General features: G+C 49.1%; 1 protein-coding gene across 1 annotated transcript; it reads left to right on the top strand.

The window, feature by feature from the left end:
• Positions 1-11,602: 11,602 nt before the first annotated feature.
• Positions 11,603-27,199, top strand: LOC112238850 (rho GTPase-activating protein 8). The gene is given in 10 exon segments (XM_042313460.1): positions 11,603-11,823; positions 11,967-12,053; positions 15,357-15,455; positions 19,770-19,831; positions 19,834-19,879; positions 20,016-20,089; positions 21,987-22,064; positions 23,361-23,489; positions 25,023-25,126; positions 26,855-27,199. Coding segments are annotated over 10 exon segments (1,002 nt in total). The 5' UTR covers positions 11,603-11,698; the 3' UTR covers positions 27,053-27,199.
• Positions 27,200-27,684: the final 485 nt, after the last annotated feature.

The following is a 27,684-nucleotide window of genomic DNA, read 5'->3' as shown; positions in this document are numbered from 1 at the left end:
CTATAAAAATAAAAAGATGGCGGAACCGCAAAAGTTCTTCTGTGCAAAAGGTGTTTATTTACAAGTGATTCAGACAGAAAATAACAGTACTGCCATCAACGTCTACCTTATGGGACAGCTTAACAACAATGCTGCCCCATCCACAGCTCAATCAAAAAATCCCCCTTAGAGACTGGAGAGAGGCTCCTTTTGTAGGGCTAGCCCCTCCCCTCAGAACAATTAACCCTAATTAATTAATCAATTAACAATACAAACCTACATTTTCCATGAACTAAACATACTCAAGGATATACATTGCAACACGGTTTTAAACAATATCACAACATAACATTTACAACATTACATCACTACTGACAATATCTTTCAATATGCCCATATGCATTAATGAGCCATTTGGGACAGGCACTATAAAGCCAACCCAATTCCCTTAGCTCGGGTCCTTTTCCAGCATACCCAGAAGCTACAGAGATGGAGAGAGAGGAACAGAACAAACAAACAATGCGCTCATCCACAACATTGATAAGTATAATAATTATTGTATCTCTCAAATATGAACATTGACAAGTGTGAAATGCATGCACCAAGACAGAAGTTAAATTGTGTGTCGACCCACATTGTTAACTTATGGTATAATGGCGCAGGGAGGAGTGATGAATATGTGTGTGCGTTAAAGAACCAAATGCTGCCCGACCAGTGACGGACTTCTACGTCACATTACCTTCCTCCTCTCCTGAAGCGACCATGTTCGGGAGCCTTGATAGGTAGTCCGCAGTAACGTTCTCTTTTCCTGCCTTGTGACGGACACAGAACCTGAAGGGCTGGAGCTCCAGATACCACCTGGTCACACGAGAATTCCGGTCCTTCATGGTCTGGATCCAGGTCAGTGCTCTGTGGTCCGTGTGCAGGTCAAATTCCCTCCCAAGAAGGTAGTAACGGAGGCTATCTAGGGCCCACTTTATAGCCAGGCACTCCTTTTCGATTGTAGAATACCTGGTTTCCCTGGGCAACAGCTTCCGACTCAGGTACAGCACAGGAAGCTCTTCTCTTGGCTCCCCCTTGGGCCAGTACAGCTCCAATTCCTACAGCCGAAGGTCCACCTGCACGAGAAATCTCTTCTTAAAATCAGGGGTCTGGAGAACAGGGAATGAGCACAGTCGTTTTTCAGTGTCATGAAGGCTTCCTCACACTCCTCAGTCCACTTCACAGGGTTGCTGGCCCCCTTCGAAGTGAGGTTGGTCAGAGGGACAGCGATGGTCGAAAACTGTGGAATGAATCTCCGGTACCACCCTGCCAGACCTAGGAAGGACTTCACCTGTGTCTTGGTTCTGGGTTGAGGGCTATTCCTGATGGACTCCACTTTCTCCACCTGAGGCCGAACTTCACCCTTACCCAGCTGGTAACCCAGGTACTTTGTCTCCTGTTTCGCCCACTCACACTTCAGGAGGTTAAGCGTGAGGCCTGCTTCATGGATCTTCCCCAGGACGCTGCTAAGATGCTGTATGTGCTCCTCCCAGGAGTGGCTGTAGATCACCACATCGTCCAAGTAAGCAGCACAGTAATCGTCACAGTCCTGGAGGACCTTGTCCATCAGCCTCTGGAAAGTCGCAGGGCCCCATGAAGGCCAAACGGCATAACCTTGAACTGGAACAGGCCCATTGGCGTCCGGAATGCAGTGTAGGCCTTGGATTGTTCATCCAGGGGCACCTGCCAGTACCCTTTGCAGAGATCCAATGTGGTGATGTAATGAGCTCTACCTATTCTCTCCAGTAAGTCGTCAATGCGGGGCATGGGATAGGCATCAAACTGGGAGATGGCATTCACCTTACGGAAGTCCATGCAGACGCGCAAAGAGCCATCCTTCTTTGGGACAATGACAATAGGGCTGCTCCATTCACTTGAAGATGGCTCGACAACATCCATCTCTATCATGGTGTGGACCTCTTCCTTGAGGGCTACCACCAGCCTCTCAGGCACACGGTAAGGATGCTGGCGGACAGGGTTCTGGCCAGGTTTCAAACGAATGACGTGTTCCAGGACTTTGGTTCTTCCTGGTCTCTGACTGAAGAGGGCCGGATACTTGCCAAACAGCTGCTTCAGCTCATCTTGCTTGTCTTCTTCCAGGTGAGCCAGTATGACTTCTGCGTTCTTTCCATGCCTCTGTGACCCCATCCGACTCATCCTCTTCTACTCTGCGGACCAGAAAGGACTTTCCTTTGGAGAGTTCCTCTTTCTCCTCCCAGGCCTTGAGAAGGTTCACATGGTAGGTTTGCTTCTTCTTACCCTTGTCCGGTGCAGCACCTCGTAGGTCACTGGGCCCATCTTCCTCCTGATTAGGTACGGTCCTTGCCATTGCGCAAGGAGCTTGCTGGTAGACGAGGGAAGGAGGAGCAGGACTTTCTGTCCTGGCTCAAACTCTCTGTGGCGAGCGTGCTGGTCATAGCCTCTCTTCTGGGCCTTCTGGGCTTGCTGAAGGTTTGCTCTCGGTACCTTTCCAACCTGTCTCGCATCTGGAGGACATACTGGACAATCCCCTGTCCTGAGGTAGCTACTGGGGAACCTTCCCAGCACTTCTTCAGCAGGTCCAGTGGTCCTTGCACTGGCCATCCATAGAGGAGTTCGAATGGCGAGAAACCTGTCGATGCCTGAGGCACCTCCCTGTAAGCAAAAGCAGAAAGGGTAACCACTTATCCCAGTCTTTACCAGTGTCAGCCACAAACTTCCTCAGCATGTTCTTGAGCGTTTGATTGAATCTCTCTACGAGCCCATCCGTTTGGGGATGGTAGGGAGTAGTCCTCAAGCCTTTAATGCCCAGCTGTCGGTGGAGTTGAACCATCAGTCGCGAGGTGAAGTTTGTCCCTTGGTCCGTCAGGATTTCATCTGGGATTCCTACACGAGAGAAGAGCTGAACAAGAGCACTGATTATCTTTGGAGTGGTTATGGAACGGAGTGGAAGGCTTCTGGGAACCGGGTGGCATAGTCACAGATCACCAATATATACTTGTAACCTGCACTACTCTTCTCCAAGGGTCCAACAATGTCCATTGCAATTCTCTTGAATGGGGTAGAGATAACTGGCAGTGAACATAGAGGAGCCCGTTCAGACCTACGGACAGCACTGGTTTTCTGGCACGTGGGGCATGATTTGCAGTATTTTTGTACATCCCAGTATACATGGAGGGCCAAAAGAAACGGGAGCCTAGCCTAAGATAGGTCTTATGTTGCCCTAGATGGCCTGCCCATGGAACTGTATGTGCAAGGTTGAGAACAAGTGGTCTACAGGTAGATGGCACCACCAACTTCCTGCTATCTGCCTCTGACCCAAGGTAGAGTATGTGGTTGTCTACTGTGTAAATCCCCCCACATAAAGATTGACTGTCCCCAGCTAAGGCCTTGTCAAACAAACATTTCAAGGTTGCGTCAGACTTCTGCAGTGTAGCAAAATTTTGTGGAACATCCCATTGCACCTCTAACCCAGACACATCAGCAACAGGTACAGGGGTTCCCACATACTTCTCAAGACGCCGCTGGCGGCGTGACTTTCTGGGCCCTTTGGTTCCCCCCTCGCACAGACTATCACACAAGTCAGGCAGAGGTTGTAAACCAGCTTTGGCCTGGGCACGAGTGACAACTGAACATGCCATCTGAACATCAGACTGGCAAACTGACTGCTCATATAGCTGACCCCCACACTTCCCAACAGATCAGAGAGTACAGGCACATCCCTCCCCAAAATCATCTCAAAAGGTAGCTTCTCCATTACCCCAACTTTGAGGAGGTATTTCTGACCCTGAATCTCAACTGTGAGCTCAGCTGTAGGCTGCTGTGACTGGTCACCATGGACACATTGGATCAGTGTCTGATGACCATAATCAATGTCATTAACAGGTACATTACCTTTTCTGATCAATGATAGGGAACTGCCGGTGTCAATCATTGCAGTAAGACTTTTTACCATTCACTTTTACAGGTACCAAGCATGACCCTTCCCGAGTCTGTCTATTCTGAACACCATCCCCCTCTCTGGGTACATAACAGTAACCTGAGAGCTTGGATTTACGTAGCGGACACATTGAAGCTTTGTGCCCCTGCTGCCGGCAGTAAAAACAGGTCAGACCCCTCCCATCAGAGCGAACTGCATGATCCCTTACCTCCCTCCCAGACACATAACCCCCAGAGTTACCTCCACCATCTCTGGCGTTTCTGATGTCCCTTGTGTCTCTGAGACTCCTTGGAGCGGGTGCTGCAGGTTGTGGTGGGCCCCCTTTACGTGCATTAAGATACTGCAGTGCAAGCTTGGCCGCCATAAGCCCGTCCTTGGGCTCGTGCTCTCGGACCCAGGTTCGAATGTCGTGTGGTAGAACTTGTAGAAGTTGCTCGAGGATGATGACCTCCCGATTTCGTCCTGTGTCTTCTCCCCGGTCGAACCCATCGTCGGTAGAGACCCTTGAGGCGGTGGTACGTCTCTGTCGACTCACCCGATGGCGTTGATGCAGCTCTGAAGCGTTGACGGTAGGTTTCCGGTGAGATGTCAAACTTCACCAGCATCGCTTCCTTCAAGCCCTTGTAGACATTGGCCAGCCCCTCATCCATTGCTGTGTAAGCCTCTAAGGCCTTGCCCGTGAGCAATGGGACAAGCCTGCAGGCCCACTCTACCTCAGGCCACTGCCACGTCTTAGCCATGCGCTCAAACCTCAGCAGGTAGTTTTCAATGTCCTCCCCTGCTGGTATGAGGGCATCTTTGGCTCCTTCCTCAGGAATGCTGGAAGATGGACGTTAACACTGCTGGACTGGTCTCCTGGTGCTGGCCTCATTACTGCTTGGGGTGCCTGCTGTGGAGTTGAAGTCCCTGCTGCATCAAGCCTTTGTCGTCCTGGTGTTGGAAGACCCAATCTTGGGCTCTCACTGACGAGTTCCGCCTGGTGGGGAGCTGTGAGGATAGATTGGCGTAGGCCACGTAACTCCTGCTTGAGGTCTTCGTCCCTCCTCTCAAGGCAGGAGAAAAGTTGCTGAAAAAGGGTTACCATGGTTGGGTGTGGTTCTGGTCCCCCAACTGCTCCTTCAGTCAGCAGCTCACCCAGTTCTGGTTGTCTTTGGCCCTGCGGTCGGGCTCCTAGTTTCTCATACTTGACCTCTTCTTCACCAGACGATTCCATCCCGGTTCAACTTCAGGTACCTTTTCTGACAGTTGATGCTGTTGCTGAGAACGCAATCCTGTACGCATTCCTTTACCTCTCTTGTTGGAATTCACTGATTTGCGGTACGCCATCCCACCACTGCCACCATATGTCACGTAGAGTAGGCCAGATGGCTAAACTGGATAACCTAACCTCTATAAAAATAAAAAGATGGCGGAACCGCAAAAGTTCTTCTGTGCAAAGGTGTTTATTTACAAGTGATTCCGGAACAGAAAATAACAGTACTGCCATCAACTTCTACCTTATGGGACAGCTTAACAACAATGCTGCCCCATCCACAGCTCAATCCAAAAAATCCTCCTTAGAGACTGGAGAGAGGCTCCTTTTGTAGGGCTAGCCCCTCCCCTCAGAACAATTAACCCTAATTAATTAATCAATTAACAATACAAACCTACATTTTCCATGAACTAAACATACTCAAGGATATACATTGCAACACGGTTTTAAACAATATCACAACATAACATTTACAACATTACATCACTACTGACAATATCTTTCAATATGCCCATATGCATTAATGAGCCATTTGGGACAGGCACTATAAAGCCAACCCAATTCCCTTAGCTCGGGTCCTTTTCCAGCATACCCAGAAGCTACAGAGATGGAGAGAGAGGAACAGAACAAACAAACAATGCGCTCATCCACAACATTGATAAGTATAATAATTATTGTATCTCTCAAATATGAACATTGACAAGTGTGAAATGCATGCACCAAGACAGAAGTTAAATTGTGTGTCGACCCACATTGTTAACTTATGGTATAATGGCGCAGGGAGGAGTGATGAATGTGTGTGCGTTAAAGAACCAAATGCTGCCCGCGTATTGACGGACTTCTACGTCACATTACCTTCCTCCTCTCCTGAAGCGACCATGTTCGGGAGCCTTGATAGGTAGTCCGCAGTAACGTTCTCTTTTCCTGCCTTGTGACGGACACAGAACCTGAAGGGCTGGAGCTCCAGATACCACCTGGTCACACGAGAATTCCGGTCCTTCATGGTCTGGATCCAGGTCAGTGCTCTGTGGTCCGTGTGCAGGTCAAATTCCCTCCCAAGAAGGTAGTAACGGAGGCTATCTAGGGCCCACTTTATAGCCAGGCACTCCTTTTCGATTGTAGAATACCTGGTTTCCCTGGGCAACAGCTTCCGACTCAGGTACAGCACAGGAAGCTCTTCTCTTGGCTCCCCTTGGGCCAGTACAGCTCCAATTCCTACAGCCGAAGCGTCCACCTGCACGAAATCTCTTCTTAAAATCAGGGGTCTGGAGAACAGGGAATGAGCACAGTCGTTTTTCAGTGTCATGAAGGCTTCCTCACACTCCTCAGTCCACTTCACAGGGTTGCTGGCCCCCTTCGAAGTGAGGTTGGTCAGAGGGACAGCGATGGTCGAAAACTGTGGAATGAATCTCCGGTACCACCCTGCCAGACCTAGGAAGGACTTCACCTGTGTCTTGGTTCTGGGTTGAGGGCTATTCCTGATGGACTCCACTTTCTCCACCTGAGGCCGAACTTCGCCCTTACCCAGCTGGTAACCCAGGTACTTTGTCTCCTGTTTCGCCCACTCACACTTCAGGAGGTTAAGCGTGAGGCCTGCTTCATGGATCTTCCCCAGGACGCTGCTAAGATGCTGTATGTGCTCCTCCCAGGAGTGGCTGTAGATCACCACATCGTCCAAGTAAGCAGCACAGTAATCGTCACAGTCCTGGAGGACCTTGTCCATCAGCCTCTGGAAAGTCGCAGGGGCCCCATGAAGGCCAAACGGCATACCTTGAACTGGAACAGGCCCATTGGCGTCCGGAATGCAGTGTAGGCCTTGGATTGTTCATCCAGGGGCACCTGCCAGTACCCTTTGCAGAGATCCAATGTGGTGATGTAATGAGCTCTACCTATTCTCTCCAGTAAGTCGTCAATGCGGGGCATGGGATAGGCATCAAACTGGGAGATGGCATTCACCTTACGGAAGTCCATGCAGACGCGCAAAGAGCCATCCTTCTTTGGGACAATGACAATAGGGCTGCTCCATTCACTTGAAGATGGCTCGACAACATCCATCTCTATCATGGTGTGGACCTCTTCCTTGAGGGCTACCACCAGCCTCTCAGGCACACGGTAAGGATGCTGGCGGACAGGGTTCTGGCCAGGTTTCAAACGAATGACGTGTTCCAGGACTTTGGTTCTTCCTGGTCTCTGACTGAAGAGGGCCGGATACTTGCCAAACAGCTGCTTCAGCTCATCTTGCTTGTCTTCTTCCAGGTGAGCCAGTATGACTTCTGCTCGTTCTTTCCATGCCTCTGTGACCCCATCCGACTCATCCTCTTCTACTCTGCGGACCAGAAAGGACTTTCCTTTGGAGAGTTCCTCTTTCTCCTCCCAGGCCTTGAGAAGGTTCACATGGTAGGTTTGCTTCTTCTTACCCTTGTCCGGGTGCAGCACCTCGTAGGTCACTGGGCCCATCTTCCTCCTGATTAGGTACGGTCCTTGCCATTGCGCAAGGAGCTTGCTGGTAGACGAGGAAGGAGGAGCAGGACTTTCTGTCCTGGCTCAAACTCTCTGTGGCGAGCGTGCTGGTCATAGCCTCTCTTCTGGGCCTTCTGGGCTTGCTGAAGGTTTGCTCTAGCTTCCTCTCGGTACCGTTCCAACCTGTCTCGCATCTGGAGGACATACTGGACAATCCCCTGTCCTGAGGTAGCTACTGGGAACCTTCCCAGCACTTCTTCAGCAGGTCCAGTGGTCCTTGCACTGGCCATCCATAGAGGAGTTCGAATGGCGAGAAACCTGTCGATGCCTGAGGCACCTCCCTGTAAGCAAAAAGCAGAAAGGGTAACCACTTATCCCAGTCTTTACCAGTGTCAGCCACAAACTTCCTCAGCATGTTCTTGAGCGTTTGATTGAATCTCTCTACGAGCCCATCCGTTTGGGGATGGTAGGGAGTAGTCCTCAAGCCTTTAATGCCCAGCTGTCGGTGGAGTTGAACCATCAGTCGCGAGGTGAAGTTTGTCCCTTGGTCCGTCAGGATTTCATCTGGGATTCCTACACGAGAAAGAGCTGAACAAGAGCACTGATTATCTTTGGAGTGGTTATGGAACGGAGTGGGAAGGCTTCTGGGAACCGGGTGGCATAGTCACAGATCACCAATATATACTTGTAACCTGCACTACTCTTCTCCAAGGGTCCAACAATGTCCATTGCAATTCTCTTGAATGGGGTAGAGATAACTGGCAGTGAACATAGAGGAGCCCGTTCAGACCTACGGACAGCACTGGTTTTCTGGCACGTGGGGCATGATTTGCAGTATTTTTGTACATCAGTATACATGGAGGGCCAAAAGAAACGGGAGCCTAGCCTAAGATAGGTCTTATGTTGCCCTAGATGGCCTGCCCATGGAACTGTATGTGCAAGGTTGAGAACAAGTGGTCTACAGGTAGATGGCACCACCAACTTCCTGCTATCTGCCTCTGACCCAAGGTAGAGTATGTGGTTGTCTACTGTGTAAATCCCCCACATAAAGATTGACTGTCCCCAGCTAAGGCCTTGTCAAACAAACATTTCAAGGTTGCGTCAGACTTCTGCAGTGTAGCAAAATTTTGTGGAACATCCCATTGCACCTCTAACCCAGACACATCAGCAACAGGTACAGGGGTTCCCACATACTTCTCAAGACGCCGCTGGCGGCGTGACTCTGGGCCCTTTGGTTCCCCCTCGCACAGACTATCACACAAGTCAGGCAGAGGTTGTAAACCAGCTTTGGCCTGGGCACGAGTGACAACTGAACATGCCATCTGAACATCAGACTGGCAAACTGACTGCTCATATAGCTGACCCCCACACTTCCCAACAGATCAGAGTACAGGCACATCCCTCCCCAAAATCATCTCAAAAGGTAGCTTCTCCATTACCCCAACTTTGAGGAGGTATTTCTGACCCTGAATCTCAACTGTGAGCTCAGCTGTAGGCTGCTGTGACTGGTCACCATGGACACATTGGATCAGTGTCTGATGACCATAATCAATGTCATTAACAGGTACATTACCTTTTCTGATCAATGATAGGGAACTGCCGGTGTCAATCATTGCAGTAAGACTTTTACCATTCACTTTTACAGGTACCAAGCATGACCCTTCCCGAGTCTGTCTATTCTGAACACCATCCCCTCTCTGGGTACATAACAGTAACCTGAGAGCTTGGATTTACGTAGCGGACACATTGAAGCTTTGTGCCCCTGCTGCCGGCAGTAAAAACAGGTCAGACCCCTCCCATCAGAGCGAACTGCATGATCCCTTACCTCCCTCCCAGACACATAACCCCCAGAGTTACCTCCACCATCTCTGGCGTTTCTGATGTCCCTTGTGTCTCTGAGACTCCTTGGAGCGGGTGCTGCAGGTTGTGGTGGGCCCCCTTTACGTGCATTAAGATACTGCAGTGCAAGCTTGGCCGCCATAAGCCCGTCCTTGGGCTCGTGCTCTCGGACCCAGGTTCGAATGTCGTGTGGTAGAACTTGTAGAAGTTGCTCGAGGATGATGACCTCCCGATTTCGTCCTGTGTCTTCTCCCCGGTCGAACCCATCGTCGGTAGAGACCCTTGAGGCGGTGGTACGTCTCTGTCGGCGACTCACCCGATGGCGTTGATGCAGCTCTGAAGCGTTGACGGTAGGTTTCCGGTGAGATGTCAAACTTCACCAGCATCGCTTCCTTCAAGCCCTTGTAGACATTGGCCAGCCCCTCATCCATTGCTGTGTAAGCCTCTAAGGCCTTGCCCGTGAGCAATGGGACAAGCCTGCAGGCCCACTCTACCTCAGGCCACTGCCACGTCTTAGCCATGCGCTCAAACCTCAGCAGGTAGTTTTCAATGTCCTCCCCTGCTGGTATGAGGGCATCTTTGGCTCCTTCCTCAGGAATGCTGGAAGATGGACGTTAACACTGCTGGACTGGTCTCCTGGTGCTGGCCTCATTACTGCTTGGGGTGCCTGCTGTGGAGTTGAAGTCCCTGCTGCATCAAGCCTTTGTCGTCCTGGTGTTGGAAGACCCAATCTTGGGCTCTCACTGACGAGTTCCGCCTGGTGGGGAGCTGTGAGGATAGATTGGCGTAGGCCACGTAACTCCTGCTTGAGGTCTTCGTCCCTCCTCTCAAGGCAGGTGAAAAGTTGCTGAAAAAGGGTTACCATGGTTGGGTGTGGTTCTGGTCCCCCAACTGCTCCTTCAGTCAGCAGCTCACCCAGTTCTGGTTGTCTTTGGCCCTGCGGTCGGGCTCCTAGTTTCTCATACTTGACCTCTTCTTCACCAGACGATTCCATGGTATTCCACCCCGGTTCAACTTCAGGTACCTTTTCTGACAGTTGATGCTGTTGCTGAGAACGCAATCCTGTACGCATTCCTTTACCTCTCTTGTTGGAATTCACTGATTTGCGGTACGCCATCCCACCACTGCCACCATATGTCACGTAGAGTAGGCCAGATGGCTAAACTGGATAACCTAACCTCTATAAAAATAAAAGATGGCGGAACCGCAAAAGTTCTTCTGTGCAAAGGTGTTTATTTACAAGTGATTCCGGAACAGAAAATAACAGTACTGCCATCAACTTCTACCTTATGGGACAGCTTAACAACAATGCTGCCCCGTCCACAGCTCAATCCAAAAAATCCTCCTTAGAGACTGGAGAGAGGCTCCTTTTGTAGGGCTAGCCCCTCCCCTCAGAACAATTAACCCTAATTAATTAATCAATTAACAATACAAACCTACATTTTCCATGAACTAAACATACTCAAGGCTGCTCATCAGAACAGTTGTGATCTGGTGACTGAGACGACCATGGGATGGGTTTTCCTGCTCATCAGACCAGTTGAGATCTGGTGACTGAGACGGCCATGGGATGGGTTTTCCTGCTCATCAGACCAGTTGTGATCTGGTGACTGAGACGACCATGGGATGGGTTTTCCTGCTCATCAGACCAGTTGTGATCTGGTGACTGAGACGACCATGGGATGGGTTTTCCTGCTCATCAGACCAGTTGTGATCTGGTGACTGAGACGGCCATGGGATGGGTTTTCCTGCTCATCAGACCAGTTGTGATCTGGTGACTGAGACGACCATGGAATGGGTTTTCCTGCTCATCAGACCAGTTGTGATCTGGTGACTGAGACGGCCATGGGATGGGTTTTCCTGCTCATCAGAACAGTTGAGATCTGGTGACTGAGACGACCATGGGATGGGTTTTCCTGCTCATCAGACCATTCCGTGACCACCGCTCCTGCCTTGTGGATGGGGGCATTGTCATCTTATGGGGCCATACCCATGGTACCCAAAATAATGGCCTGCCCTGCATTTTTATACAAGACCCTAAGCATGATGGGATGTTAATTGCTTAATGAACTCAGGAATCACACCTGTGTGGAAGCACCTGCTTTCAATATACTTTGTTCTCCCTCATTTATTCAAGAGTTTTTCCATTATTTTTGGCCTGTTACCTGAGTGCTCTGTTCTCTCCTCTCCCTGGCTGTAGGTATCTGATGTATACCCTGGACCAGTATGTAGAGAGTGACTATACGGTAGTGTACTTCCACCATGGTCTCCGCAGCTGCAACAAGCCCTCGCTACACTGGCTACGAAATGCCTACAGAGAATTTGACAGGAAGTAAGTCCCCCTGACCTCTAAGCTACAACTTTTCAAGCCCTCTCAATCAAAATATAACTCGATGAGCTAGTTTTCCAGAATTATGTTTACTGTGTGTGTGTGTGTGTGTGTGTGTGTGTGTGTGTGAATGTATTTCCTGATAGGTACAAGAAGAACCTGAAAGCCCTCTATGTCGTCCATCCTACTAACTTTATCAGAATCATCTGGAATATATTCCAACCACTCATCAGGTATGGTGCCCAGTCATCTCTCTACAGTAATAATCTAGAATACAGTATATTCAACCACTCATCAGGTATGGTGCCCAGTCATCTCTCTACAGTAATAATCTAGAATACAGTATATTCCAACCAGTCAGGTATGGTGCCCAGTCATCTCTCTACAGTAATAATCTAGAATACAGTATATTCCAACCAGTCAGGTATGGTGCCCAGTCATCTCTCTACAGTAATAATCTAGAATACAGTATATTCAACCACTCATCAGGTATGGTGCCCAGTCATCTCTCTACAGTAATAATCTAGAATACAGTATATTCCAACCACTCATCAGGTATGGTGCCCAGTCATCTCTCTACAGTAATAATCTAGAATACAGTATATTCCAACCACTCATCAGGTATGGTGCCCAGTCATCTCTCTACAGTAATAATCTAGAATACAGTATATTCAACCACTCAGTCAGGTATGGTGCCCAGTCATCTCTCTACAGTAATAATCTAGAATACAGTATATTCAACCACTCATCAGGTATGGTGCCCAGTCATCTCTCTACAGTAATAATCTAGAATACAGTATATTCAACCACTCATCAGGTATGGTGCCCAGTCATCTCTCTACAGTAATAATCTAGAATACAGTATATTCAACCACTCATCAGGTATGGTGCCCAGTCATCTCTCTACAGTAATAATCTAGAATACAGTATATTCCAACCACTCATCAGGTATGGTGCCCAGTCATCTCTCTACAGTAATAATCTAGAATACAGTATATTCCAACCAGTCAGGTATGGTGCCCAGTCATCTCTCTACAGTAATAATCTAGAATACAGTATATTCCAACCACTCATCAGGTATGGTGCCCAGTCATCTTTCTACAGTAATAATCTAGAATACAGTATATTCCAACCACTCATCAGGTATGGTGCCCAGTCATCTCTCTACAGTAATAATCTAGAATACAGTATATTCAACCACTCATCAGGTATGGTGCCCAGTCATCTCTCTACAGTAATAATCTAGAATACAGTATATTCAACCACTCATCAGGTATGGTGCCCAGTCATCTCTCTACAGTAATAATCTAGAATACAGTATATTCCAACCAGTCAGGTATGGTGCCCAGTTATCTCTCTACAGTAATAATCTAGAATACAGTATATTCAACCACTCATCAGGTATGGTGCCAGTCATCTCTCTACAGTAATAATCTAGAATACAGTATATTCAACCACTCATCAGGTATGGTGCCAGTCATCTCTCTACAGTAATAATCTAGAATACAGTATATTCCAACCAGTCAGGTATGGTGCCCAGTCATCTCTCTACAGTAATAATCTAGAATACAGTATATTCCAACCACTCATCAGGTATGGTGCCCAGTCATCTCTCTACAGTAATAATCTAGAATACAGTATATTCCAACCAGTCAGGTATGGTGCCCAGTCATCTCTCTACAGTAATAATCTAGAATACAGTATATTCAACCACTCATCAGGTATGGTGCCCAGTCATCTCTCTACAGTAATAATCTAGAATACAGTATATTCCAACCAGTCAGGTATGGTGCCCAGTCATCTCTCTACAGTAATAATCTAGAATACAGTATATTCCAACCAGTCAGGTATGGTGCCCAGTCATCTCTCTACAGTAATAATCTAGAATACAGTATATTCCAACCAGTCAGGTATGGTGCCCAGTCATCTCTCTACAGTAATAATCTAGAATACAGTATATTCCAACCAGTCAGGTATGGTGCCCAGTCATCTCTCTACAGTAATAATCTAGAATACAGTATATTCCAACCAGTCAGGTATGGTGCCCAGTCATCTCTCTACAGTAATAATCTAGAATACAGTATATTCCAACCAGTCAGGTATGGTGCCCAGTCATCTCTCTACAGTAATAATCTAGAATACAGTATATTCAACCACTCATCAGGTATGGTGCCCAGTCATCTCTCTACAGTAATAATCTAGAATACAGTATATTCCAACCAGTCAGGTATGGTGCCCAGTCATCTCTCTACAGTAATAATCTAGAATACAGTATATTCAACCACCATCAGGTATGGTGCCCAGTCATCTCTCTACAGTAATAATCTAGAATACAGTATATTCCACCACCAGTCAGGTATGGTGCCCAGTCATCTCTCTACAGTAATAATCTAGAATACAGTATATTCAACCACCAGTCAGGTATGGTGCCCAGTCATCTCTCTACAGTAATAATCTAGAATACAGTATATTCCAACCACTCATCAGGTATGGTGCCCAGTCATCTCTCTACAGTAATAATCTAGAATACAGTATATTCCAACCAGTCAGGTATGGTGCCCAGTCATCTCTCTACAGTAATAATCTAGAATACAGTATATTCCAACCAGTCAGGTATGGTGCCCAGTCATCTCTCTACAGTAATAATCTAGAATACAGTATATTCCAACCAGTCAGGTATGGTGCCCAGTCATCTCTCTACAGTAATAATCTAGAATACAGTATATTCCACCACCAGTCAGGTATGGTGCCCAGTCATCTCTCTACAGTAATAATCTAGAATACAGTATATTCCAACCAGTCATCAGGTATGGTGCCCAGTCATCTCTCTACAGTAATAATCTAGAATACAGTATATTCCAACCAGTCATCAGGTATGGTGCCCAGTCATCTCTCTACAGTAATAATCTAGAATACAGTATATTCCAACCAGTCAGGTATGGTGCCCAGTCATCTCTCTACAGTAATAATCTAGAATACAGTATATTCAACCACTCATCAGGTATGGTGCCCAGTCATCTCTCTACAGTAATAATCTAGAATACAGTATATTCAACCACTCATCAGGTATGGTGCCCAGTCATCTCTCTACAGTAATAATCTAGAATACAGTATATTCCAACCAGTCAGGTATGGTGCCCAGTTATCTCTCTACAGTAATAATCTAGAATACAGTATATTCAACCACTCATCAGGTATGGTGCCCAGTCATCTCTCTACAGTAATAATCTAGAATACAGTATATTCCAACCACTCATCAGGTATGGTGCCCAGTCATCTCTCTACAGTAATAATCTAGAATACAGTATATTCCAACCAGTCAGGTATGGTGCCCAGTCATCTCTCTACAGTAATAATCTAGAATACAGTATATTCCAACCAGTCAGGTATGGTGCCCAGTCATCTCTCTACAGTAAAGATGCCATTCAGGCCTGTACTGTACATGTTTAAGTCTGGTCTCCACAACAGTATTCATGACTATGAAAGACCTTTGGCATATTGACTGACCTTTCTAACACGCTGTTCTTCCTGTTTAGTCACAAGTTTGGTAAGAAGCTGACCTATGTAAACTACCTGTCTGAGCTCAGAGATCACCTGAGCTGGGATCAGCTCATCATCCCACCTGATGTCCTCAGGTAGGTTACACCTCTACACCACTACCTTACCCTGACCCCTGACCTTAACCCTAACTACCTGGCTGAGCTCAGAGATCACCTGAGCTGGGATCAGCTCATCATCCCACCTGATGTCCTCAGGTAGGTTACACCTCTACACCACTACCTTACCCTGACCCCTGACCTTAACCCTAACTACCTGGCTGAGCTCAGAGACCACCTGATGTCCTCAGGTAGGTTACACCTCTACACCACTACCTTACCCTGACCCCTGACCTTAACCCTAACTACCTGGCTGAGCTCAGAGATCCACCTGATGTCTTCAGGTAGGTTACACCTCATCATCCCACCCTGACCCCTGACCTTAACCTAACTACAGGTGGTGAGCTCAGAGACCACCAACCACCTTAGGTGTATTGACCTTCCAACCAACCACTACCTGGCTGACCTCAGAGCTGCCAACCTGATGTCACAGAGTTGGTGTATTCACGTATCCAACCAACCACAGAGGTGGTGTATTCACGTATCCAACCAACCACGGAGGTGGTGTATTCACGTATCCCAACCACGGAGGTGGTGTATTCACGTAAACCAACCACGGAGGTGGTGTATGGTGATCACGTATCCAACCAACCACGGAGGTGGTGTATTCACGTATCCAACCAACCACGGAGGTGGTGTATTCACGTATCCAACCAACCACGGAGGTGGTGTATTCACGTATCCAACCAACCACGGAGGTGGTGTATTCACGTATCCAACCAACCACGGAGGTGGTGTATTCACGTATCCAACCAACCACGGAGGTGGTGTATTCACGTATCCAACCAACCACGGAGGTGGTGTATTCACGCTATCCAACCAACCACGGAGGTGGTGTATTCACGTATCCAACCAACCACGGAGGTGGTGTATTCACGTATCCAACCAACCACGGAGGTGGTGTATTCACGTATCCAACCAACCACGGAGGTGGTGTATTCACGTATCCAACCAACCACGGAGGTGGTGTATTCACGTATCCAACCAACCACGGAGGTGGTGTATTCACGTATCCAACCAACCACGGAGGTGGTGTATTCACGTATCCAACCAACCACGGAGGTGGTGTATTCACGTATCCAACCAACCACGGAGGTGGTGTATTCACGTATCCAACCAACCACGGAGGTGGTGTATTCACGTATCCAACCAACCACGGAGGTGGTGTATTCACGTATCCAACCAACCACGGAGGTGGTGTATTCACGTATCCAACCAACCACGGAGGTGGTGTATTCACGTATCCAACCAACCACGGAGGTGGTGTATTCACGTATCCAACCAACCACGGAGGTGGTGTATTCACGTATCCAACCAACCACGGAGGTGGTGTATTCACGTATCCAACCAACCACGGAGGTGGTGTATTCACGTATCCAACCAACCACGGAGGTGGTGTATTCACGTATCCAACCAACCACGGAGGTGGTGTATTCACGTATCCAACCAACCACGGAGGTGGTGTATTCACGTATCCAACCAACCACGGAGGTGGTGTATTCACGTATCCAACCAACCACGGAGGTGGTGTATTCACGTATCCAACCAACCACGGAGGTGGCGTATTCACGTATCCAACCAACCACGGAGGTGGCGTATTCACGTATCCAACCAACCACGGAGGTGGCGTATTCACGTATCCAACCAACCACGGAGGTGGCGTATTCACGTATCCAACCAGCCACGGAGGTGGTGTATTCACGTATCCAACCAACCACGGAGGTGTGTATTCACGTATCCAACCAGCCACGGAGGTGGTGTATTCACGTATCCAACCAGCCACGGAGGTGGTGTATTCAGCGTATCCAACCAGCCACGGAGGTGGTGTATTCCACCAGCCAACCACGGAGGTGGTGTATCACCCAGCCCCGGAGGTGGTGTATTCACGTATCCAACCAGCCACGGAGGTGGTGTATTCACGTATCCACCAGCCCCGGAGGTGGTGTCCCACCAGCCCCGGAGGTGTTGTGTCCAACCAGCCCCGGAGGTGGTGTCCCATTCCCCGGAGGTGTTGTGTCCACCAGCCCCGGAGGTGTTGTGTCCCACCAGCCCCGGAGGTGTTGTGTCCCACCAGCCCCGGCGGTGTGGTGTCCCACCAGCCCCGGCGGTGTGGTGTCCCACCAGCCCCGGAGGTGTTGTGCCCCACCAGCCCCGGCGGTGTGGTGTCCCACCAGCCCCGGCGGTGTTGTGCCCCACCAGCCCCGGTGGTGTTGTGCCCCACCAGCCCCGGTGGTGTTGTGCCCCACCAGCCCCGGAGGTGTTGTGCCCCACCAGCCCCGGAGGTGTTGTGTCCCACCAGCCCCGGAGGTGTTGTGTCCCACCAGCCCCGGCGGTGTTGTGTCCCACCAGCCCCGGAGGTGTTGTGTCCCACCAGCCCCGGAGGTGTTGTGTCCCACCAGCCCCGGAGGTGTTGTGTCCCACCAGCCCCGGAGGTGTTGTGTCCCACCAGCCCCGGAGGTGTTGTGTCCCACCAGCCCCGGAGGTGTTGTGTCCCACCAGCCCCGGAGGTGTTGTGTCCCACCAGCCCCGGAGGTGTTGTGTCCCACCAGCCCCGGAGGTGTTGTGTCCCACCAGCCCCGGAGGTGTTGTGTCCCACCAGCCCCGGCGGTGTTGTGTCCCACCAGCCCCGGAGGTGTTGTGTCCCACCAGCCCCGGAGGTGTTGTGTCCCACCAGCCCCGGAGGTGTTGTGTCCCACCAGCCCCGGAGGTAGCTGATACATTTAAACTCAGTTTTTCACAATTTCTGACATTTAATCCTAGTAAAAATTAGGATAGGATCACCACTTTATTTTAAGAATGTGAAAATGTCAGAAAAATAAGAGTGATTTTATTTCAGCTTTTATTTCTTTCATCACATTCCCAGTGGGTCAGAAGTTTACATACACTCAATTAGTATTTGGTTGCATTGCCTTTAAATGGTTAAACATGGGTCAAATGTTTTGGGTAGCCTTCCACAAGCTTCCCACAAAAAGTTGGGTGAATTTTGGCCCATTCCTCTTGACAGAGCTGGTGCACCTGAGTCAGGTTTGAAGGCCTCCTTGCTAGCACATGCTTTTTCAGTTCTGCCCACAAATGTTCCACAGGATTGAGGTCAGAGCTTTGTGATGGCCACTCCAATACCTTGACTTAGTTGTCTGTAAGCCATTTTGCCACAACTTTGGAAGTATGCTTGCGGTCATTGTCCATTTGGAAGACCCATTTGCGACCAAGCTTTAACGTCCTGACTGATATCGTCAGATGTTGCTTCAATATATCCATATAATTTTCTTTCCTCATGATGCCATCTATTTTGTCAGGTGCACCAGTCTCTCCTGCAGCAAAGCACCCCCACAACATGATGCTGCCACCTCCGTGCTTCACGTTCGGGATAGTGTTCTTCGGCTTGCAAGCCTCCCCCTTTTCCTCCAAACATAACGATGGTCATTATGGCCAAACAGTTATATTTTTGTTTAGTCAGACCAGAGGACATTTCTCCAAAAAGTACAATCTTTGTCCCCATGTGCAGTTGCAAACCGTAGTCTGGCTTTTTTATGGCGGTTTTGGAGCAGTGGCTTCTCCCTTGCTGAGCGGCCTTTCAGGTTATGTCGATATAGGACTCGTTTTACTGTGGATATAGATACTTTGTACCTGTTTCCTCCAGCATCTTCACAAGGTCCTTTGCTGTTGTTCTGGGATTGATTTGCACTTTTCGCACCAAAGTACGTTCATCTGTAGGAGACAGAACATGTCTCCTTCCTGAGCGGTATGACGGCTGCATGGTCCCATGGTGTTTATACTTACGTACTATTGTTTGTACAGATGAACGTGGTACCTTCAGGCGTTTGGAAATTGCTCCCAAGGATGAACCAGACTTGTGGAGGTCTACAATATTTTTTCTGAGGTCTTGGCTGATTTATTTTGATTTTCCCATGATGTCAAGCAAAGAGGCACTGAGTTTGAAGGTAGGCCTTGAAATACATCCACAGGTACACCTCCAATTGACTCAAATAATGTCAATTAGCCTATCAGAAGCTTCTAAAGCCATGACATCATTTTCTGGAATTTTCCAAGCTGTTTAAAGGCACAGTCAACTTAGTGAATGTAAACTTCTGATCCACTGGATTTGTGATACAGGGAATTATATGTGATATAATCTGTAAACAATTGTTGGAATAATGACTTGTCATTTACAAGGTAATGTCCTAACAGCCTTACCAAAACTATAGTTTGTTAACAAGAACTTTGTTCATGGCTCCAATCTAAGAGTATGTAAACTTCTGACTTCAACTGTACATGACCATGTATTTACTACAGGCATGACGAGAGGCTGCAGGCGGCCCAGAAGGGAGGTCTACACCCCTCATCTAAGACTCCTCCCCCAGACCTCCTCTGCCCACTCAGCAGTTTGGAGTCAGCCTGCAATAGTGAGTATTTTAGCTGAGTCCCCTTTATTCGTCCCCTACCCCCCTCCTAGCCGCTCCATATTTCCACCGTGGTTATGCCAACTAATATGATGTACCATACTGCAAGCCTACTGAACCAGACGTGTTCTGTTCCCAGTATTGCTGCGAAGAACCAGGGAGTTATGATCCCTCCTGTGATGTCCCAGACTGTGGCTTATCTCAAAGACAATGGTAAGAAGATAGGAGCTGTCTGAAAGGACCTTGGATCAGGTACAGGACCTCTACAGTAATAGTTGTTGAGGTAGGAGCTGTCTGAAAGGACCTTGGATCTGGTACAGGACCTCTACAGTAATAGTTGTTGAGGTAGGAGCTGTCTGAAAGGACCTTGGATCAGGTACAGGACCTCTACAGTAATAGTTGTTGAGGTAGGAGCTGTCTGAAAGGACCTTGGATCAGGTACAGGACCTCTACAGTAATAGTTGTTGAGGTAGGAGCTGTCTGAAAGGACCTTGGCTCAGGTACAGGACCTCTACAGTAATAGTTGTTGAGGTAGGAGCTGTCTGAAAGGACCTTGGATCTGGTACAGGACCTCTACAGTAATAGTTGTTGAGGTAGGAGCTGTCTGAAAGGACCTTGGATCAGGTACAGGACCTCTACAGTAATAGTTGTTGAGGTAGGAGCTGTCTGAAAGGACCTTGGATCAGGTACAGGACCTCTACAGTAATAGTTGTTGAGGTAGGAGCTGTCTGAAAGGACCTTGGCTCAGGTACAGGACCTCTACAGTAATAGTTGTTGAGGTAGGAGCTGTCTGAAAGGACCTTGGATCAGGTACAGGACCTCTACAGTAATAGTTGTTGAGGTAGGAGCTGTCTGAAAGGACCTTGGATCAGGTACAGGACCTCTACAGTAATAGTTGTTGAGGTAGGAGCTGTCTGAAAGGACCTTGGCTCAGGTACAGGACCTCTACAGTAATAGTTGTTGAGGTAGGAGCTGTCTGAAAGGACCTTGGCTCAGGTACAGGACCTCTACAGTAATAGTTGTTGAGGTAGGAGCTGTCTGAAAGGACCTTGGCTCAGGTACAGGACCTCTACAGTAATAGTTGTTGAGGTAGGAGCTGTCTGATAGGACCTTGGCTCAGGTACAGGACCTCTACAGTAATAGTTGTTGAGGTAGGAGCTGTCTGAAAGGACCTTGGCTCAGGTACAGGACCTCTACAGTAATAGTTGTTGAGGTAGGAGCTGTCTGATAGGACCTTGGATCAGGTACAGGACCTCTACAGTAATAGTTGTCGAGGTAGGAGCTGTCTGAAAGGACCTTGGATCAGGTACAGGACCTCTACAGTAATAGTTGTTGAGGTAGGAGCTGTCTGAAAGGACCTTGGATCAGGTTCCAGGACCTCTACAGTAATAGTTGTTGAGGTAGGAGCTGTCTGAAGGACCTTGGATCAGGTACAGGACCTCTACAGTAATAGTTGTTGAGGTAGGAGCTGTCTGAAAGGACCTTGGCTCAGGTACAGGACCTCTACAGTAATAGTTGTTGAGGTAGGAGCTGTCTGATAGGACCTTGGATCAGGTACAGGACCTCTACAGTAATAGTTGTTGAGGTAGGAGCTGTCTGATAGGACCTTGGATCAGGTACAGGACCTCTACAGTAATAGTTGTTGAGGTAGGAGCTGTCTGAAAGGACCTTGGCTCAGGTACAGGACCTCTACAGTAATAGTTGTTGAGGTAGGAGCTGTCTGAAAGGACCTTGGATCAGGTACAGGACCTCTACAGTAATAGTTGTTGAGGTAGGAGCTGTCTGATAGGACCTTGGATCAGGTTCCAGACCTCTACAGTAATAGTTGTTGAGGTAGGAGCTGTCTGATAGGACCTTGGATCAGGTACAGGACCTCTACAGTAATAGTTGTTGAGGTAGGAGCTGTCTGATAGGACCTTGGATCAGGTTCCAGACCTCTACAGTAATAGTTGTCGAGGTAGGAGCTGTCTGAAAGGACCTTGGATCTGGTACAGGACCTCTACAGTAATAGTTGTTGAGGTAGGAGCTGTCTGATAGGACCTTGGCTCAGGTACAGGACCTCTACAGTAATAGTTGTTGAAGCCTTTCACTCCCTCCCACCTCTCCTCAGGCCTCCAGACAGAAGGTATCTTCAGGAGGTCCGCTCGTGTTCAGCTCATCAAGGACGTCCAGAAGCTCTACAACCAGGGTGAGATGGAACCTTTATAACCTCCATAATAACTTGTAGAACCTCCATATTAACTTGTATAACCTCCATATTAACTTGTATAACCTCCATAATAACCTTTAGAACCTCCATAATACCCTCTATAACCTCCATATTAACTTGTATAACCTCCATAATAACCTTTAGAACCTCCATAATACCCTCTATAACCTCCATATTAACTTGTATAACCTCCATAATAACCTTTAGAACCTCCATAATACCCTCTATAACCTCCATATTAACTTTTATAACCTCCATAATATTCTCCATAATAACTTTTATAAGCTCCTATTAGCTCTACAACCAGGGTGAGATGGAACCTCTATAACCTCCATAATAACCTCTATAACCTCCATAATAACCTCTATAACCTCCTATAAGCCCTTTAACCAGAGGTAGAGGAGCTGGAACTCTGAGCCCCACCAAAGGCGGGGGGGTCTCCCGGGGCCAGAGGCGGGGGGGTCTCCCGGGGCCAGAGGCGGGGGGGCTCGGGGGCATCTCCCGGGGCCAGAGGCGGGGGGCCAGAGGCGGGGGGTCTCCCGGGGGGGTCCAGAGGCGGGGGGGGGGTCTCCCGGGGCCAGAGGCGGGGGGGTCTCCCGGGGCCAGAGGCGGGGCTTTTATCTCTCACTACCAGGAAGCAGAGATCAATAATAATCCAGATCAACTTCTGTCTCAGATGACATCACACCACAGCCCCATGTCCCCCACCCAGACTTCTGTTGACTGCAGCAGGCCAGCAGACTGAGTTTCCATGAGTCAAACCACTTACTGAGAACATGTAGAATCAATCAACCACACACTAGATACAGTACAGAGAGATATTTGTAGAAAACATGACAATTATAATAATCTATGATTCCATTTCAATAGTTTGAATGTAGTGTTTGCGTCAGGGTTGTCCATGGAATGGTTTTACTCTGGACTCAGACATCCGGTGTGCTCAGTATTGATAAAGAAGTCCAATGGCCGCCATCAGTCAGAGGATGAATCTGTGGTCCAGGTTTTTAGGTCTCTGTCTCTCCTCCTCCTCCTCAGGGAAGCTCAGTATGTTATCAGGTCTCTCTCCCCTCCTCAGGGAAGCTCAGTCTGTTATCAGGTCTCTCTCTCCTCCTCAGGGAAGCTCAGTCTGTTATCAGGTCTCTCTCTCCTCCTCAGGGAAGCTCAGTCTGTTATCAGGTCTCTCTCCCCTCCTCAGGGAAGCTCAGTCTGTTATCAGGTCTCTCTCCCCTCCTCAGGGAAGCTCAGTCTGTTATCAGGTCTCTCTCTCCTCCTCAGGGAAGCCAGTGATGTTCGAGCAGTACGGAGACATCCACGTGCCTGCTGTCATCCTGAAGACCTTCCTCAGAGAGCTTCCTGAACCTCTGCTCACCTTCCCCCTCTACCACCAGATACAGGACATAGTCCGTAAGTCCCGAGGCTTTAGCTCAGCAGGCTAAACACACTGTTGTGACACGTAGGTCCACGGGTCCAATACAATGCCTTTTTCCTACAGAGTTCTCTGTCGGCATCGTTCACACGCCCTCTTAAGCCTTAGCTCCACCCATCTCTTTAAAATGTCACATGGCGGCTCTCTCGGCGGCAGCGGCTCTCTCGGCGGCATGGCTCTCGGCTGGCTCTCGGCGGTGGCATGGCTCTCTCGGCTCTCTCGGCGGTGGCGATGGCTCTCTCGGCGGTGGCGGGCTCTCTCGGCGGTGGCGATGGCTCTCTCGGCGGGCTGGCGGTGGCTCTCGGCGGTGGCGGCTCTCTCGGCGGTGGCGATGGCTCTCTCGGCGGCGGCGGCTCTCGAAGTAGACGGGAGTTTGTACCTTCAGACGTGTGAAATGGTTCTAAATGGGAACACTGTCTAGCCGGCGCACAGGGCAGCTGAATCAAGAGCACCTCCCTCAAACAGAGCAGCACCAATAGAATAATAGAAAAGCACAGATTTTGTGGGGGGTGTGGTGGGTCTGTAGATGGACTTCCCCCACGTAACCATGGAGACGCGGGGTTCCAACCATTTGAGCATTAAAAGTTCATCAGTACCCATATTATCCCTTATCTCAGCCAATCACGGCGAGCCATGGAGCATCCTGTATTTTTCCTTATAACTCAGTGCTTTCTCATTGGCTGAACTGGGCTCCTTTATGTAACACTGGAATTCATATCTCCAGATCCCAGACCAGTCTCATTGGCTGAACTGGGCTCCTTTATGTAACACTGGAATTCATATCTCCAGATCCCAGACCAGTCTCATTGGCTGAACTGGGCTCCTTTATGTAACACTGGAATTCATATCTCCAGATCCCAGACCAGTCTCATTGGCTGAACTGGGCTCCTTTATGTAACACTGGAATTCATATCTCCAGATCCCAGACCAGTCTCATTGGCTGAACTGGGCTCCTTTATGTAACACTGGAATTCATATCTCCAGATCCCAGACCAGTCTCATTGGCTGAACTGGGCTCCTGGAATTCATATCTCCAGATCCCAGACCAGTAAACTGGGCTCCTTTATGTAACACTGGAATTCATATCTCCAGAACCCAGACCAGTCTCATTGGCTGAACTGGGCTCCTTTATGTAACACTGGAATTCATATCTCCAGATCCCAGACCAGTCTCATTGGCTGAACTGGGCTCCATTGTGAAGTAGGAACCTGCATCAATATACTAATTTAACGGCTCTACTGTGAAGTAGGAACCTGCATCAATATACTAATTTAACGGCTCTACTGTGAAGTAGGAACCTGCATCAATATACTAATTTAACGGCTCTACTGTGAAGTAGGAACCTGCATCAATATACTAATTTAACGGCTCTACTGTGAAGTAGGAACCTGCATCAATTGCCGAACTTCCTGCAGTGGGTCACATATGAAACAGACCGTGGTGACCCGGTGTATCTGAACTGGAAAGAGAACCTCAACGTGTGATGTGTGACGTACAGCTTGTTGTTCCAGGAGTGGAGAGCAGTCTACGAGTGACCACCTGTAAACACATCCTAGAGAGACTACCAGAACCCAACTACATGGTGTTGAAGTACCTGCTCTGCTTCCTGAACATGGTAACAACACCGCACGGCAACACACACCAACATGACACAACACCGCACGGCAACACACACCAACATGACACAACACCGCACGGCAACACACACCAACATGACACAACACCGCAGGGCAACACACCAACATGACACAACAACACCGCACGACACCGCACCGCACAACACACCAACATGACACAACGCCGCACGGCAACACCCAACAGCAACACCGCACGGCAACACACACAACATGCACGGCAACACACCACGGCAACACACAACAACATGACACAACACCGCACGGCAACACACACAACATGACACAACACACCGCACGGCAACACACACGGCAACATGACACAACACACGCACGGCAACACACCGCACCGCACGGCAACACACCGCACCGCACGGCAACACACCGCACCGCACGGCAACACACCGCACCGCACGGCAACACACCGCACCGCACGGCAACACACCGCACCGCAACACACCGCACCATAGTGCACGGCAACACACCTGCACCTGCACGGATCAACACACACATCACATGAAACACCATTATCCTTCACGACAACACACCGTTCAACAGCACCATCTGTACGGCTCATGATCAGAACCACATCATTAAAACACCATTATCCTTCTATCATGTTCAACAGGCTGTACGGCTGATCTCCACAACACACCACAACTGATGTTCTGTCTCCACAACACACCACAACTGATGTTCTGTCTCCACAACACACCACAACTGATGTTCTGGCTCCACAACACACCACAGCTGATGTTCTGTCTCCACAACACACCACAACTGATGTTCTGGCTCCACAACACACCACGGCTGATGTTCTGTCTCCACAACACACCACAACTGATGTTCTGTCTCCACAACACAACACAACTGATGTTCTGGCTCCACAACACAACACAATCGTTCTTCATATAAAGACAGACTCTTGACACAATGTAATGTCCTTAAGATGAGACATCTCAAAGCCCACTGAATAAATATTGCTGAAAATGACAGTTTTGTTTTTGTCTGTTAAACCAAATGCACAGCTATATGAATGCCGTGTAGACATTTTAGAAAAGGCCTGACAACAAAAAACAGACCACTACAATAATAGTCCACTGTTGAGAGAAATCAAACCCACTTCCCCCTTTTTCTCCCATGTCAAATGCTGAGGTTTCAATGTAGAGAAAACCCCTCTCTCTCCGTTCACACTGACCTTTAACTAACCAACCTTAGCCAGAACTAACCCACAAGGCCTCAGACAGGACGGCTGGAGATGTGTCCCTAACAGCACCCTGGCCCCTATATAGTGCACTGCCTTTGACCAGGGCCCCATAGGGAATAGGGGAGCCATTTGGGATGAGGCTCAGACAGGACGGCTGGAGATGTGTCCCTAACAGCACCCTGCCCCCTATATAGTGCACTGCCTTTGACCAGGGCCCCATAGGGAATAGGGGAGCCATTTGGGATGAGGGCTTGCTCTGATCCAGATTGTAAGGACTCCCAGGGCTATGTATCTCCAGGAGACAGACTAATGCTGAGCTTCACTCTCTGAGACTTCACATTCACTTCCCACGCTGATGTTAATATAATGCTGCTTGTCTGGAACGTCGCAGGTTCATATGGTGACACAGTATTAGACTGTATCATCTAGTCTGTTTTGTTAGGATCAAATGTAAACACTTTCTCTCTCCCTCTTCCCCTCCCTCCTCCTCCTCCTCCTCCAGGTCTCTCAGCAGAGTATCATCAACAAGATGTCTCCCTCCAACCTGGCTTGTGTGTTTGGTGTCAATCTGTCCTGGCCTTCTCAGGGCTCTGTCTCTCTGACATCTCTAACACCGCTCAACATCTTCACTGAGATCCTTATAGAACATTACCATACAGTCTTCAGCTCCCGCTGCCCACAAGCAGAGGTACTGCCCTGATACCATCCCCGATACCACCTGATACCATCCCCGGTACCACCTGATACCAGCCCCGGTACCACCTGATACCAGCCCTGGTACCACCTGATACCAGCCCCGGTACCACCTGATACCAGCCCCGGTACCACCTGATACCAGCCCCGGTACCACCTGATACCAGCCCGGTACCACCTCGGGTACCACCTGATACCAGCCCGATACCACCTGATACCAGCCCGGTACCACCTGATACCAGCCCGGTACCACCTGATACCAGCCCGGTACCACCTGATACCAGCCCCGGTACCACCTGATACCAGCCCCGGTACCACCTGATACCAGCCCCGGTACCACCTGATACCAGCCCCGGTACCACCTGATACCAGCCCCTGGTACCACCTGATACCAGCCCCGGTACCACTGATACCAGCCCGGTACCACCTCCGGTACCACCTGATACCAGCCCCGATACCACCTGATACCAGCCCCGGTACCACCTGATACCAGCCCGGTACCACCTGATACCAGCCCCGGTACCACCTGATACCAGCCCCGGTACCACCTGATACCAGCCCGGTACCACCTGATACCAGCCCGGTACCACCTGATACCAGCCCCGGTACCACCTGATACCAGCCCCGATACCACCTGAT

Source organism: Oncorhynchus tshawytscha, unplaced genomic scaffold, assembly GCF_018296145.1.
Source record: "Oncorhynchus tshawytscha isolate Ot180627B unplaced genomic scaffold, Otsh_v2.0 Un_contig_3747_pilon_pilon, whole genome shotgun sequence".
NCBI classification, from domain to species: domain Eukaryota; kingdom Metazoa; phylum Chordata; class Actinopteri; order Salmoniformes; family Salmonidae; genus Oncorhynchus; species Oncorhynchus tshawytscha.
This window is presented reverse-complemented; position numbering and strand designations above follow the sequence as displayed.